This window comes from Drosophila navojoa, chromosome X (assembly GCF_054131105.1).
Source record: "Drosophila navojoa isolate 15081-1374.11 chromosome X, UAZ_NAV_1.0, whole genome shotgun sequence".
Classification (NCBI taxonomy): domain Eukaryota; kingdom Metazoa; phylum Arthropoda; class Insecta; order Diptera; family Drosophilidae; genus Drosophila; species Drosophila navojoa.
Window position 1 is genome coordinate 1582596 of NC_142895.1, and position 15888 is coordinate 1598483.

Sequence of the window (15888 nt, forward strand, 5' to 3'; positions counted from 1 at the left end):
CGTGTGCTACCGTTCGATATTATTGATAAATCCAGCTAATTGATATAAATCAATCTAGATAACTATTTCTGTATAACACGCAACCGCAATGATGACGATGCTTTATTGCTTGTTTAATCCCAATTTAATTACTGTAAATTGAATATTGATTTGGGTCCTTTGCGTGCGCCAATAAATTACCAGTTGCCGAGTTTGTTCCATTTCTCTTTTCTATTGGAATATCAACAGTTTTTAATCAAACTCAAGTTCGATCAGTTGATTATCGATAAGTGATAGTGCCTAAAAGTGTGCAGCACTTTAATTTCCAATGGGCGATTAATTAGCGACCTGCCAACTCGTCTTAAATACACTTTGCTAAATAATTGAATAGTTGATATTTGATTGTTAATTTGTAATCAGCGAACTTATTTTTGTTTGCTTGCAGTTTTGATTCTATCACAGGCTGTGATTTTCCATATAACTTGTTTTTCTTTTCCAAGTAGCGATGCGAGCGGGGAAATTTCAAGAAATATCATTTATGATTTGTAAATATTGCCAGAATAACTAATCGCTAGAACAGTTACTTGTTTTTAGGCTAGTTGCAGTGCCCACATTGTAAGACAATTCTTAATATTTGAATTGCAACAAACCAATATATATATATTAGGACAATCTTTCTACCTATTTACTAATTTCAGGTGGATCTCACAATTCTTGCCGTTATTATTATACATATTCCATAGTTTTAGTGAATATTTAATTTCTTGCGGCTTTCCACACGTGCATACGCACAGCGAGTCCAAACTACTTGAAACAGAACAGATATTGCTTATAGAGAAATTTACTGTAATTTACTTAAGAGCTTAAATTTGTATGTCATATAAAAAAGGATTGTTATTTAAAAATTATGTATCCATCATTTTATTTCGCGTTTTATTAGTGGAACATTCTTCTGTCTTGAATGAACGATGTTGGTATTTGTTGTTCAAACGAACGTGAAACGTTTTTTCATTTTATCATTTAACGCGACGGGGAAATAAAACAACTTTTACATATTTCAACTCCCCACACACACAAAATAGCTTTAGATGTTGTTAGCTTCATTCTCCTACTGCTCCGCATTTAGAAGAAGAATCCAAGGATTTTGCCTCCAAGATGTTTTCTCCTGGCCTCCTCGTGATCCATAATGCCGCCGGATGTGGTCAGAACGACATAGCCAAACTGACGAGAGGGCAACAGGTTGTTGGTCCACTTCTCGATGTCGTTGATGGGCACATCGAAGCGTGGCGAAATGACGCCGCATTTGTTCAAACGTCCGGTTAGATTAACAACGATCTTGCCAGAGCGGTGATCGTCGACAATCTCGAATTCGCCAATGTAGCCGTGCTTCATCATCACAGTCAGGAACTTAATGATGACTTTGGAGCAGGGGCGCAGAAGCACCTGACGCTTGCCGCGCTTCTCGGCGTTGTTAATGCACTTCAGGGCATCGGCCAATACGTTCATACGCACCATGGCTGCAATTAAAAACAAATCAGTTTCCGCTTCATACATTAAAACAATAACAAAAAAAAAAAAACTGTCGGTATGCAAAAAGAAAACACGTGCAAGTACGGCGCCTTAAAAATTTGCTATGCGTGCTTGTCAGTCTCCTCTCTCTTTCCCTCCGTCATCCAAATCACTTAAGTATGCACAGGGCGAGAACTCTGTGTCAGGCTATGTAAACAACAACGCTAAATTTTGAAAATGGTCTCGCCCATTATTCAAGCGCCACCGGCAGCATTTGCTGGCGACTTTTCTGACACTTTCCACTCCCAGATCTCAGTTACCATTGAAGTAGTAGTAGAACCGACAAGAACAACAACACAGCAGCAACTACAGTCACAGCACAGCTGATACTGTCAAACATGACCGCCAAAGGCGGCGGCTTTTTGTACATTTTGCCACAAAACAGAAAAAAATAAATAAAAAAAATTGCTCTGCGTATTGCATAGCATTGTTTTTATATGCACTGATAATGTTCTCAGATTTGTACATTGGCCCAGCCCTTGCCGGTGTACTGACGCTATCAAACACATATTTTAAGTTTCGTTTCATACACAATAAAAAAAAGGCAAATGTCCGAGTATTTTGCACAAAAGTTTCAAGGCGCACGCACAAAATCCATAGCGCATATTAGATAAACGTTAATTTATTAATATTTGCTATGTTTCTAACAAGAATTCTGGTAAAATTTCACGTAGATTACCTAAGATTTAATTTTGTGGTTTTTCAACACAAATTTACACGACCGCGAACGTATCGGAAAAGAGGAAGTCCATCTTGCCGCATTTGACAGCTGCAGCTGTCAGGCGTATATACACACGGTTGCTAATAGAGCAGGGTTGCATTGAGTAACCTGTAAACGTTAAGCAGCACCGATTTTCAATCGGTAATTTTTCAACACTAGAACTATAATAACAATATGTCGAAACAGTAAATATTTATTCTTATCTAAAATAGAAATATACTAATTTATTTATATGCTCATAGGTTTGGTTTAATAATACCTGGAAAACAGAAGAAGCAACCGGAAAGGCCGCCACATCCACCAACCAAGCCTTCCATCTTCGACGAGAGCAGCAATAGTTCAGGTAGTGATAATGATGCAGCTGCTCCACAAAAGCGGCTCACCGGCAAAGCCGGTGTGGTTAGCGGACCCAGTGTAATGGAGCGACGTGTGGCTAAAAACATTCAGCAGAAGGCCCTGGCCGAGGATCCAACCATATTCCAGTATGACGAGCTATACGATGATATGGACAACAAGCGGGAGGCTGCTAAAGAGACGAAAAAGCTTGAGCCACGAAAAGCCAAATACATTGGCCGACTACTGGAACATGCAGAGCGACGTAAGCTGGAGAATGAACTGCGCGTCGAGCGCCAAGTGCAAAAAGATCGTGAAGCCGAAGGCGAAATGTATAAGGACAAAGATACATATGTAACTGCTGCGTATCGTAAAAAGCTAGAGTCCATACGACAGCTGCAAGAGCAGGATGCACGCGATGACTATCTAGAAGCAATTGGCGATGTGACAAAGCAGAAGGATCTCGACGGTTTCTACAGGCATCTATATGAACAAAAATTGGGCACACAGCAGGAAGTAATCAAGCCCAAAACAGCGTCCAGCTCAGAAGAGGTGGCTTACAAGCCAATCAAGCGAGAAGGACAAACTTCAAGCTCAACTAAACAGCGCATCTATAGAAGACAGCGTTCCTCGCTAGAGGACGACGATGATACGACTGCTGTGGCAACAACTCCCACAGCTGATAGCAAGACAGGAGCAGTGAAAGCGCATTTGGCTAACAATATAGATGCCGATTCAGATTTCAGCATTGACGACTCGAGCGACGAGGATGAGCAGACAACAGCAAAGGCGGCTGGCGACAGCAATACGGAAGTCCAGTCAAAGCCAGTGGCAGTTGCGGTCACGGTCGAGGACAAGGAAAAACAGCCTACTCTGGATGCAGAGACTAAACCACAGCAGGAACAGTCGCAGCCCACAGAGCAAAGCGCCGACAATACCACCAAGGAACCAGATGTGGAGACGGTTGTCCGACAGCCCATTGATCGCAGCTATATTTGGCGAAAGCGAACCGTAGGCGAGGTATTTGATAATGCTCTAGCCCGGTATCATGAACGCAAACTGGCCAGACGTGCCTGATCCCCGATCCGGTAATTTTATAGCTCACATAAATGCTAACTGTTATGTTCATTTTAAGCAAAACATTCAAATTGTACATATTTACTTGTATTGTCTTGTGTCTAAATGTGAGTTTGTGCTGGCTTTGTATAAATATTTTGCATAACTGTGGAAGGACTGGAAGGCGGACAGCGATACAGTAAGCACTTGGTACATGTAACAGCGCGCCAAATGTTAGATTTGCTAAATAAGTTAAGAATTATACAATTTTATTATGTAACTTAAACAGCTAAGTTATAATAATTGTATACTTGAATATTGATATTATAATATAGAATTAAATCCTATTCAAATTATATAAACATGAATCAATAATTTACTAGCATCTTGGGTTTAAGCTGCTTTCACTGTACTCTATTTATTTTGTATGTATGAAAAAATAAAATCCTCAACAAAGCTTGGCTGCCGTTCTTTTTTTATTTTTATTTACTTTTTTCAATTTTACTTTTGCTTAGCCACAAATGCCGCAAATCCCTTTTATAAATAGGTGTGTCCGCCATAAAAGTGAAAGCCGGCAACGCTGACATGCTTGGGTGCCATTTTTGTTGCAGCGCATTGCAGGCGTTCATATAAAACATATATATATACATACATAGATATATATGTATATATGTTTATATATACATATATATAGACTGCAACCAGGACTAGAACGTGCTTCTGTCAGTAGCATTTCCTTACTTTTGATGCTGTCAACTTGCCCGTGTCCTCGCCCTGTTTCTTCTGCTCCGCCTTGTCAGCGAAATTAATAGCGAAATCCATTTTCTATTTGGCAAAGCTGACTAGTGTCCCCATCTCGGTCTTTCTCACAGCTGCAGTCCGGCTGCCAGATGTCTTACATATGCGCTCTGTTTTATTCATGCTGTTGCCCCTCCGCGCACTCTCTCTCGCTCTCTGCCGTTTTGCTCGTTTTCTCATCCGCTTTCTGCTGTTGCGTTGCGTCCGCCTTTCAAGCAGATGGCTGTGGCTTCCTGCAGGTGGCTCGGCTTTGATTGTGTCATCAATCACAAGTTGCGGTTGTTTTGTTTACGCTAAGAGCTGTACTACATTTTAGGCAAATTAATAGACATGCTAACTGCAGCGCATTCTGCTCACGCTAGAGTGAGAAAGGATTATGTCAGATCGACCAGAACGATTCGGCATCTCGCTCTGCATCGTGCAAGCGATCGCGACTTAAAGCTTTCTCTTTCTTCGACCATGTTGCTTACAAAATAAAAGAGCTTATTTGAAGAAGGGAAAAGGCTTGCAGATACATAGATTTGTATGTATGTATGTGTATGTGTTTAGAGAGTATATTCTATTCGAATATTCTCGCTTCCTTTAGTAAAACACATTAAGGTTATTCTTAATATTTTTTTTATACAGACAGGCATATGTACACAGGTACATACATATGTATTTATGTCTGTTTATGTATGAATAATCTATTACCACTACATTGTACATGACCATGTTTTGTGTGCAGTAATATGACCCAATTGTCTCAATATGTAGTACCAACAGTGGCAACAGCAACAGAGGCTGCAACGTGTGCCCATTGCGCCCTAATCAATTTGTGATCATAATTACATGGCTTTGGTTTTGGTTATCCGCCTCTTGGCCTTTGGCGCAATTCACGAATCGAACAATTTCAATCTGGCCATAGCGTTCACAAAGCAAACAATGCAACGTATGGGCTCCATCTATACCCAGAGCAATAAACCAGAGCAAAGGCTTAAAGATGTGATCATTCACGTGTAAATTCAATTATCAAAATTTCAAATGGCCCCGCTTCCAACTGCTGTGGTCACTCGACTCCTGGGGCCTACTCCCTGTGTGTGAGTGTGTACATGCACTTGAAGAAAAACTTTGTACATAGTGAAAAGCCACAGTTCACAATTTTGATATTGCTGTTTTTATATATATATTTTTCTTTGAATATTAACTAAAATAATATATCAGATTCATTAATATTCCATAGAGCATAGAATTTTGTAGATCTGGCAATATTGGTTAACGAATTAATTGTAAAATGGATTGCAAGCTTTTCGTAAAGTGTTGTCGCTCGTCTATGTGTGCGAGTGCCGATGCGTTTGTATGAGTGTCTGTGTGTGTGCTGGTGATTTATATATGTGAGGCAGACGCAGGCCAAGGCACAGGAGCAGGCGCGTCCAAATTCCGCTGCAATGGACAGCAGCGGCCGTGTAATGAAAAACTGCGCATGGCTCGAAAGATGTGCAAGGGTTGCCCAAGGGGGCGAAAGTTGAGAACGGGCGAAACTGCCTGTCGCCAAGGCGAAATGACAAGCACACACACACACATCGTATCTTCACCACATTTCTATGTGTGTGTGCGTGTGCGTGTGTGTTCTCGTGTGCGGGGGTCGCCTAATAAGCAGGAAATTAAAATGTTATATGCATTGCCATTGCCCCATGGCTGCGCTTCGTCTTTCGACTGGCATTGTCAACTCGGCGGCTGCGGCTGCCTCCATTGTGGCAGTACCACGCCCACCGGCCACCGCCCATCGCACACCGCCCACCGCCCACCGCCTTGAAGTATGCATTATTTTTACGTGTCAGTGCGCATTTTTGGCATAATTGAAGCACAAACTGCGCTCCGACTGCCTCACTGCCTGTCCTGTGGCTGCAGCTGCGGCTGCGGCTGTGCCTGCTGAAGGTCGCCCCACCGACATGACATTGCGTATACGCCAGAGCCGGACGGAATGGTGTGTGAGTTGAGAGATTGTGAGAGTTGTGAGGATGATGGCAGAGGCTTGGGGGGTAGTGAGGGACTCGTTGCATCCAAAATTTTGTGCTGCTTCAAGTTTTGGTCGACAGTTGCGCATTAAGGCAAGAACGCTCTGCCGAACTGTTCGCCAATACCAACAACAACAACAACAACAACGAAATGCAAAGACTAAAGTTTGCCCCCATCTATTGTAACGATTCTTTTTGGGTGATAATTTTGAATACTCTTTAAGCAAAGAGCTGAGCGTAACGGGAAGGTCTATTTGTCATGCATTTGCCTACATCCTACATACATACATATGTGCATATATACTCACAGTTGATTGCAAATCTGCATGCCTGCATAGACAGAAAAATTAAATAAATAATCCATAAAATCATTGTATTAGTTTAACTCGAAACAAATAAAGTTCTTAAACTATTGATCTATAATTCAGCTGGATATGTGCGCGGTATCAGGCAGTCGATCAGCCATGACACTTATTTGCTTTAAATAACTTCCTTTTGCTTTGGATGCAATTTTTGGCTTCAGCTTCAGCTCCAGCGAATTCAGCAGCCCCAACCCCGACCGAATCCTGGCGCTCTTACGCACGAGCGTGTCGACCGCCCACTTTTTCGTGTTTCATTACGTTGACCCTGCTGCATTGTGGGGGCGCTCGCGTACTGTGCAAAACCTAATTAAAAGTGCTTTATTATGCAATTAATGTCAAGATAATATCGCATTCGCATTGTGCTGCACTGCACCAGCCACAAAGGAGCAAGTGTCAAAGTGGGAGATAAAGAGAGAGAGATAGTGAGAGACAGAGCATGAAATAAGAGCAGACACATACATGATCCTTTCACCCTGAAGAATATTCAGCATTCCCAAAAATATTAAAAATAACAATTATTGATATTAAATTAATTTTCGTGCCCATGTCATTCGTTGAAAATCGTGTCAAAAATTGCTCATCTCTATGTAAACTATCGTGCTCGGCCAAAGTTTGGGCTCAACTTACTTTTGCAGCCTCTCTCTCTCTCGCTCTCCCACACACGCTCTGTTAGATTGTTGACAATTATTTTGCATAAATTTCATGTGAAACACAAGAATGTAGTAAAAATTGACATTTTATATGTAAAGAGGTCTGTATGTATGTATGTATGTACTTGGCCAATGCCCTGTCCGTTCGCCCGTTCATCCGTTCGTCATCAACGAAATTGTGTAGAGGCTGGGTGGGTGTGCAGCTGACTTTTGGGTCTTGGCTCTAGCTCTTTTTGCATTTGCTCTGATTTATGTGCCTTTTCAGTTTTGGCACAAAAATGCGATCAGCTTTGCTATTGTTGTTGCTGTTTGCGTCTTCGTCTAGCGCTGCACTGAGAGAGACAAACGAGAAGGAAATAGACAGAGCACGTGTAGGCTTAGCTGTCTCTACTTGTTCCTCTGCAGTTATTCAGGCGCACCACACACAAACACACGACTTGTTCGCCCATTCTCTTCTCTATTGCTATTCACCCACACATAGAATACGGTGTTGTTGGTATTTCTGTTGATACGATAAAACGCAAAGCATGCTAATTTATTGCTGTTGATTTTAATAACTATGCTAAACTTTATTGAGTGGCTATGCTATGTGGAGTGTGTGCAGCTGAACTGCTACTTGGCATTTGCTGCATTTCGTTCTGCTTTGTGGCTTGGCAGCATAGCAATTTTTATTTCAGCTTTGCTCTGCTAGGCGTTGCCACATTGCTAATTGCATCTCAAGATGTTAATTGCAATTGCTCACTTAAAATGATAACGCTTAAAGCCGAGCTTAAATTTACTTATACATTTTTTTTTTATTTGTTTGCTGCAATAATGTTCGAATGTTCTAGTTGGGCTCTTTTAAGTCTGTATATGGAAGGATGAAAAGTAGCAAAACCAAGAGATTGTATAAATATTTCAGAAACTTTTTCTGTCTCTGTCACTTTCTATGAAAAGCCACACACGGCTGAAGTTGGCATTTTGAATGGCATATTCATAATTACAATTGTAATTAGCCTGCATTCAATGGACTCATTAGGGCTATTCCCACATTTCGGTTTGCAGTTGCAGTTGCCTTAATTGACAGCAAACAGCAGTTGAAATGCGTTCGCCACTTCCCCTTTTCTTTTCCTTTCCCCTTCCCCTTATATTTACACTTCCCATTCTTCTCCCTGTTCTAATGCCAGTTCCATATTTACCTCATCCGCCCTGTGTGTAATAATAATGCGAATAATTTGTATGAAATTCCTGCTCAGTTAAGTTCGCTCTCCGCAATTGCAAATAGATTTCAATGTAAATGATTGTGAATTTCAAAACAATTTTCTTTGTGTATCGAAATTTGACCATAAATCTATATGCATTCAAGCTGAGCTGCGCAGTTCAATTGAGCCGCTCACTCAAATGATCAACGTGCTTAGTGCTGAGCAAAACTTTTGAAGTTCCATTGAACTAAAATGAAATGTAATGAGCCTTGGAGTTGGTTCATGAAATTGAACCAGAGCTGCCAGTCCTAATTGTGTTAAAAAAGTTAGCCTATAGTGGGGAATAAGGAGGGAGAGGTGAGCTGGGCGGTGGCAGAAATTCAATTTCAAATTGCATTGAAATAATTTACAATTTTCCCCCATTCGTTCCATTCGCTATTCGCCATTTCCCATTATTGTGTTTTGTGTTATTATTTCGGCCCGCTTTATTCGCGCAATTTGAATTTTGCGCAATTTATTTACTTTGACTCTTCAACTTTTCGGACGGCCACTCGAATTATACAAATTTGTTTCAATTGCTTTCGCATTATGTACTTATTGTAATTTTTGTTGTTGTTTTTGTTGCCTCTATATCCACGAGAAAACAAAAATAAAACTAAGCAAAACGAAATTTGTATTGGGAATTCTATCTTATTGAACACAGTTGATTGCAATTACACACACACACACACACACACACACACAAAATACGGACATACATATGTACATACAAGCGAACATGCCATAAAGGAGAACTGAGTATTTGGCATACTAAACGATTCTTGCTTAATCATTATCATCGGGTAGGTCAAGTTTGATCGAAGATTTTGTTCTTTGCAGTTGGTCGAGAAATCGTCGACCATCAAATAAAAAGTTAATTAATTTTTATTTTAAAAACATTTGCAAAACGGATGTCATATGTGTCCAGAATCGCATATACATATTTCACTGTACTATATATATAGCCGTTTATTTATTTTACTTTAATAGTAGGAACTATAAAACATAATTTATTGTTATTATATCACTGCAAAATCCGAGTTAATTAGTTTAATTAATAAATTAATTTAAACAAAAAAATTATCTGGCATGGTTCATGTCTCTACTTGCGTGTGTGTGTCTAAATAATTTAACATTAAAAAATATTTCGTTAAATGCAGGACTGTTAAGTATATTCGTTATATTTTCAAAATTTCGTTAAGTGTGGAGTCACCGGTGACCTTACAGTCCACATCAGTTAGTCAAGTTGCCAACCGATTTCCATTTTATAGCAAGTGTATTGTGTCCCAAAAGTCGGGTCGCAAACCATACAAAATAGGTATAACTAAAGCTCAGACAACATCCTCAACTTAAGAGAGAAATGCAAGGGAGCGCTTTCTATATATACGCGTTTTGTATGCGCATAAGCAGCTGGGCAATAACTGTAGCCTGTTTTTGGGCGCACTTTCCTGCTCAGTTGGCCAAGGGATGTCGTCCAGCAGGGACAACCAAGCCGCGGACGCTGCTCTCGTTGGCTGCCAATTGGCCAGTCGTAGCTTTTATTGTTGGTGTAGGCGCTGCTGCTGCTGCTGTTTGCGCGTTTGTTATTGTTGTTGCACATCTGATTCCCGTTGTCGTAGTCATCGTAGTTGTTGTTCTTTTTGCTGACGGTCAGCAGCATCGCAATTTTTGTTATTGTTGTTAAGACGTGCAGTGTTAAGTGTTTGTTGCCTAAAAAATCTACAGAAACAAGAACAAAAAATAAATAAATAGCATTTACAGTTACTTTGCCTGTGGCGCCCTGTGATATTTGTGTAGCAGAATTTAAAAGGAAATTACAGTCAAAGAGATATTGAAATAAATAATCACACAATCAAAGGTAAATTCCACAAAAAGTGAAAAAGGATTTAAACAACCATTTTAAAATTAAACAAAAGAATCTATCATAATATTTTTTACTAACAAACGCTGCAAATAGAATATATGTATGTACATATGTAGATAGAAAATAAAAAACATACATAAATACGCATCCATATACAAATGTGTGCATGTACATACATACATATGTACATATAAAGCGTAAGCTACTTGCAGTTTCCGCTATGTAATTGCTCAAGTGTGCATGCGTGTGCATGCATGCGGGTGTGCGTGTGTGTGTATGTGTTAGTGTTGGTTTGTTCTATGCTTCCGCCGACATGCTCCAATTTTGTGTTATCTGCTGCTGCTCCTGCTGCTGCTTCTTCTTCTATCACTTTTGATTGCTTTGACTTTCGCTGATTTTTTGTGTCATCCTCAACTTTCTCTTTTAAAGCAAGTGTGAGTGTGTGTGTGTGTGAATAAAGTGTGTTGGCCCATTGCTAGAATGGTCTGACGTGACCAACATTCATTTTGGCAGGCAATTGGATATACTGTCCGAAAAAAGCAGGTCACTTCTCTCGGCACAAGCCAAAGAACTCTCCCCATCTACAGCATTGTATGCGGCTTGTAAATAAATCAACTAGATAACTAGTATTTATGCAATACATAGACACACACATACACACACACACACACACACACAAATATATTGTCACTGTGCACAGTGGAATGACCTCGCAGTAGGTTAATGAAAAAAGCCCTTGTTGTTGCTGCAAAAAGTTCTGGTTCTGCAGCTACTTGCCAAAATGGCCGACACTCTCCCCCTCCCTTTCCCTCTCCCACTCGCTATTCTTGCTCATTTGCACTTTCGTTCTCCTACAACGTGTGTGTGTGTGTGTGTGCAGCTTATTAAATGCTTATTTAATTATAATGCATTTATGTTGCTGCATAATTAAAACAAAATGTCGCCGCCTGCAAATTTTGGCAGTTAAGTGAGAAACAGTGTTACTTGACGGCTGCCCCTCCAGCTACCTCACCACATCCCTCGCCCTCTCCTCCTCTTGGAAGCGTACCGTATTAGGCTAATGGGCACTCAGTGGAAAGAAGCAGAGCAAGAAGATGATGAGCAGATGATGTCAGCTGTAAATGGCCTGCTGAGCTCTTTTTCTAACACACACACACACACAAATACGCGTGCACACGTATACATTCACGTGGGTACGAAAGTAGGCAAGCGAATGAACATGAATGCATGTTGCATATAACAGTTATTGGATTGTTATAAAAACAGTTATGCGTTGTTCTAGCTGGTAGCTCTATAACAAGCAACTGTAGTTTCCCTCTTTGTTTTTCGTTGCTTTTCCCCAATCCCTATCATGTTTGATGTGTGAATGACACAGAATTAAGCAAATTGTGCAGGTCAGTGATATACATACATACATACATATATAAACAAGTCTTAATCAAGCTGCTGCAACATGCTGCAGAGAAGAAGAAAGCAGAATGAGGATTGCCTGGCTGCCTTGTTGACATCACAGCATTTTGGTGGCCAGTGTGAAATATGGGAAACAATAATTTTGTAGGATGCTGCCCGTTGACGGATGTTTGGCCTTTGAAGTGCAAATGCTGCAGCTCCGGTTACAAATTCAATCAAAAAACTGTCAACTGTTAGCTGAAAAGTGTTGGGAGAGGGGGGCGTGGCAGGCCAGGCGAGCTGTAGGGTTTGTATAGGTATAGAAATAGAAATGGAGAGCGACACCTGCCGCACACAATTATCGCCGATGATATGAGCTGGCAGACATGATAGCGTCTTCTTCCCATAAAAGAGACAGTGAGAGAAAGACATAGGCAGGGGGGAGGGACTAGGTGCTGCTCTAGCTGTAAGGCGATGCTAGATGAAAGCGTTGTCGTTTGTCACTCGTTTCATTTTCATTGTGCCCATCTTTAGCTTTGTCTTCATCTCCGTCTCCGTTGCGGACCTGCCCACTCATCGTTTTTCCCATGAAAAGTTTCGTATAAGGGAATTCAAAACTGTGCCAAGTAGAGCTCAGCGCGTGCTCAAGGGGCTGTCCCTTTGAATGGGTGCCGGGCACCATGTCCAAAGATCTCTCCCGATAGACTATAAAACGGCGTAAGCGTACAAAATAAACCAATAAAAAGCGGCTAAGATGTTCAGCCACTAGGACAATAGCAAAAGGGAGTCCAGGGACTCCTTGCCAGAGCGGCAATGTGTGAGACAGAAACCAGGTCGAAAGAGCTGTGTAAAAATCTATTCCGCAAACAAGGAATAAACTTAAGATTGTGGGAAAAGGACAAAAGTATGCCGAGGAGCAAAGCAAGAAGATGGGACTGCTCGAAAGTGATGGGAATCAAAATTAAGAAGAGAAGACGGAATGGAAGAAGACAGAAGAGAGAAATTGATCAGCTTTATTAGACTCTAAGAAACCGCTTCCGGTTAAGTACTTCTCATTTCCCTTACTGCCATTCTCACCTCACTTGTCTTTCAGCCATCATCCAAGCGTGGATATGTGCACTGCGGGCACCAGCTGCAGCTGCTGAACGAATTGGCAATCGCTTTCACTAGCTACCTGGCTAACAAGTTACCTGGCTACGGTGACGATGGACGGAGCACCATTGTCGCTGACATTCACCAGCCTTGCGCTGTTGCTGCTGCTGCTGGTGATGTGCGTGTTGCTGGGCTGCCATTGCTTGGGTCCTCGCGCCGCCAGCTGGATGCGAATGCGCTCCAGCAAGGAGGAGAAGATCGGGCTCTCCAATCACAAGCACAAGCTCTTCCATCCAAATGGATATATGGCAAGCGTAAGTAGTCAGAGCAGAGTCAAGGCTGCGCGGGTGTATTCTAATTGTTTCACGCTTGCACAGATCCAGTCCGGCTCGGAGTTTTTGCTGAGCACTAGCGGCAGCTTCAAGCGCTTCGATACCATTGACAAGGACGATCACAACCGGTCGCAGCAGCAGCTGCAGCAGCTTCAACTGCAGCAGCAGCAGCAGCAGCAACAACAATTGCTGCTGAGCAATGCAGTAGACTCGACGACGCCCTTGTGGAATCTGCCGCAGGCGGATGTCTGCATTCCGCCACAGCCGTTGCGTCCGGCGCCTGCTCCCAACAGTGCCGGACCCAGTACCAAGACCGTCACCTTTTCGTTCAGTCAGCTCAATGAGGCAGCGGAGGCACGCTCCAATCCGCAGCGCTCGCCTTTGCGTGCAGCGGCCGCAGCACTGCCACAGCCGCTGGAGGCGCCTCCAGCGCCGAGACTAACGACTTCTGCATCCGTGACGCTCTCTGCGACGGCTATACCGCGACCCATAGCCAAGCGACAGATCTCACTGCAGCAGGGCATTAATCGCACCACGGAGGCAACGCAGGCTCCTACTCCCATGGAACCCAAGGTGGAGCGTCGTCCACCTGCGTTAAAGCGTCGCAACTCCAGCACAAATCCCTTCCTATGCGAGTCCACAGAGCAACTTCCTCCGAGTCAGCCAGATCTTCAGCCCCAGCCCGAGTCGAAGCCTGCGCCTGAGCTTCAGGCTCAGCCCAAAATCGAGTCAACGCCGCCTCCTTGCCCCAACGGCAATCCGTTTGTGCACGAGGGTCAGAGCCTTTCCAGCCGCCTCCTGAAGCTGCACAACACCAACAATCCATTCGCGAGTCTAACGCAGCGGGTGAAGGGACCACACCTGCTGCAGAAGACCATCTCTGAGGATTATCTATTTCGCAAGCTGCCCAATGGCCACGGCCTAAACCTCAGCAATGGCTTGAGCAATGGATTGGCCAATGGACTGAGCAATGGTAATGGCAATGGCAATGGCAATGGCAACTCCACCTGGTGCTTTGGCCGTTCGCTACTGCGACAGGAGTCGAGCATTAGCCTGGGTCTGGGCAGGCGCAACAGCTCGCAGGTGTCGCTGGATGGATCCATGGATGGCATGCAACTGGAGCACGCCATCTCCTGTGATTCGGTCAATTCGGATGCATCTTCCCTATGTCTGGATCAGCTCGATCAGCCCTACACACAAATCACGGGCTATCTCTGCGTCGGCCTTCAATACGAAAAGTAAGTAACCAAATTTAGATTGGGTATACCAGAAATGAAACTCGTTTTGGGTTACTCAGACACAGCGAGGAGCAGTTAGAGCTGACGGTCAGCGTGCTGGAGGCCAAAGGACTTATCTGTCCGCTTAGCATGGGACTGGACTCGCTGGACACATTTGTGCGCATCTATCTGGTGCCCGATCATGCGGGTGGCATGCAGACCAAGGTGAGTAGCACCAGGCATTGAAGTACTTCTGCCCGCTACATCACCCTCCCCTGCCTCTTACCTGACAGGTGGTGAAATCAACGTTGACACCCGCATACAATGAGAGCTTCAACTTTCGACTGAAGCGACAGGCGGGCAGGCATTCGCTCTGGTTCCACTTGTATCACAATGGGCCCGCCCACACGCTGATCGGGGAGGCGGAGATGGAGATCGGCGAGATGGCCAAGCCGATCACCACTTGGATACCACTCTCCGATTCACGTAAATGCAATGCTCGCTGGGGAGAGCTAATGTTCTCGCTGAGCTATCTGCCCACAGCGGAGCGCCTGACTATAGTCGTGGTCAAGGCGCGGAATCTCAAACTGGAGCTGGACAACGGAGCAACGGAGCCGACGGCACTGCAGAACATCTTCGTGAAGGTGAGTGGTGAAGGCGCCTCCACAGTGATGTCTTACTTAGGCTCGTCTGATTGTCCAGGTCTATCTGATGAACAACGACAAGAAGGTGCTGAAGAAGCGCACCTCGCTGAAGCGCAAGGATCGCTGTCCCATCTTCAACGAATCGATGATCTTCAGTGTGCCGCCCCAGGGTCTGACCACAGTTCAGTTGCGTCTCACCGTCTTCGGTGTCACCGACGGTGGGGCGATCGTGCCTCTGGGTCATGTCATTGCCGGCAGCTGTGCGGTGGGCAAGGGCTTGCGCCATTGGCATCAGATGCTCTCATCCCTGCGCAAGCCCGTGGCCATGTGGCATGTGCTACGGCGTGCCGCCAATCAGCCCATCTTCATTGGCGGCGCTGAGGCTGTGGTGGCAGCCATGCAGAGCACGCTTCAAAGGGCGACCGCCAAGCGCAATAGCATCGTCTAGACGAGCAGGATCAAGACAAGTGTTGAGGATGAGGAGGGCGAGACAGCAGGCGAGGAGGCGACAAAATTACCAGAGAAATGGAAAGAGAAGGCGGGAAAGAAAACGATGAAAAAGCTGAGAGCGAGAGTACAGAGAGCTTAGCTGGAAGGCAAAGAGGAAAGCTGATGTAAGACTTGGAGCGAGACCACCTAGACACTTCAAAAGTAAAAGCTATAAC

The 15888-nt window shown here is 43.6% G+C and overlaps 3 protein-coding genes across 3 annotated transcripts; 2 read left to right on the forward strand and 1 right to left on the reverse strand.

The window, feature by feature from the left end:
- Positions 1-870: 870 nt before the first annotated feature.
- Positions 871-2351, reverse strand: RpS15Aa (Ribosomal protein S15Aa). Its single transcript, XM_018108166.3, has 2 exons — positions 2228-2351; positions 871-1496 (listed from the first exon to the last, which is right to left on the reverse strand). Exon 2 carries the CDS (start codon positions 1492-1494, stop codon positions 1102-1104), a length of 393 nt encoding a protein of 130 aa, XP_017963655.1. The 5' UTR covers positions 1495-1496; positions 2228-2351; the 3' UTR covers positions 871-1101.
- On the forward strand, positions 2317-4047 carry LOC108656172 (uncharacterized). The gene is made up of 2 exons (XM_018108144.3): positions 2317-2454; positions 2512-4047. The coding sequence occupies exons 1-2, from the start codon at positions 2444-2446 to the stop codon at positions 3677-3679; spliced, it is 1179 nt and encodes a 392-aa protein (XP_017963633.1). The 5' UTR covers positions 2317-2443; the 3' UTR covers positions 3680-4047.
- A 6099-nt stretch (positions 4048-10146) lies between these two features.
- On the forward strand, positions 10147-15888 carry Syt12 (Synaptotagmin 12). Its single transcript, XM_018108132.3, has 6 exons — positions 10147-10543; positions 13032-13344; positions 13408-14600; positions 14660-14804; positions 14873-15223; positions 15282-15888. Exons 2-6 carry the CDS (start codon positions 13144-13146, stop codon positions 15669-15671), a joined length of 2280 nt encoding a protein of 759 aa, XP_017963621.2. The 5' UTR covers positions 10147-10543; positions 13032-13143; the 3' UTR covers positions 15672-15888.

Bases quoted from the DNA above. Each gene is read 5' to 3' on its own strand.
- RpS15Aa (XM_018108166.3), bottom strand. From the start codon at position 1,494: ATGGTGCGTATGAACGTATTGGCCGATGCCCTGAAGTGCATTAACAAC.
- Syt12 (XM_018108132.3), top strand. From the start codon at position 13,144: ATGGACGGAGCACCATTGTCGCTGACATTCACCAGCCTTGCGCTGTTG. The intron at 13,345-13,407 runs GTAAGTAGTCAG...ACGCTTGCACAG, and splicing joins CAAATGGATATATGGCAAGC to ATCCAGTCCGGCTCGGAGTT. The intron at 14,601-14,659 runs GTAAGTAACCAA...TGGGTTACTCAG, and splicing joins GTCGGCCTTCAATACGAAAA to ACACAGCGAGGAGCAGTTAG.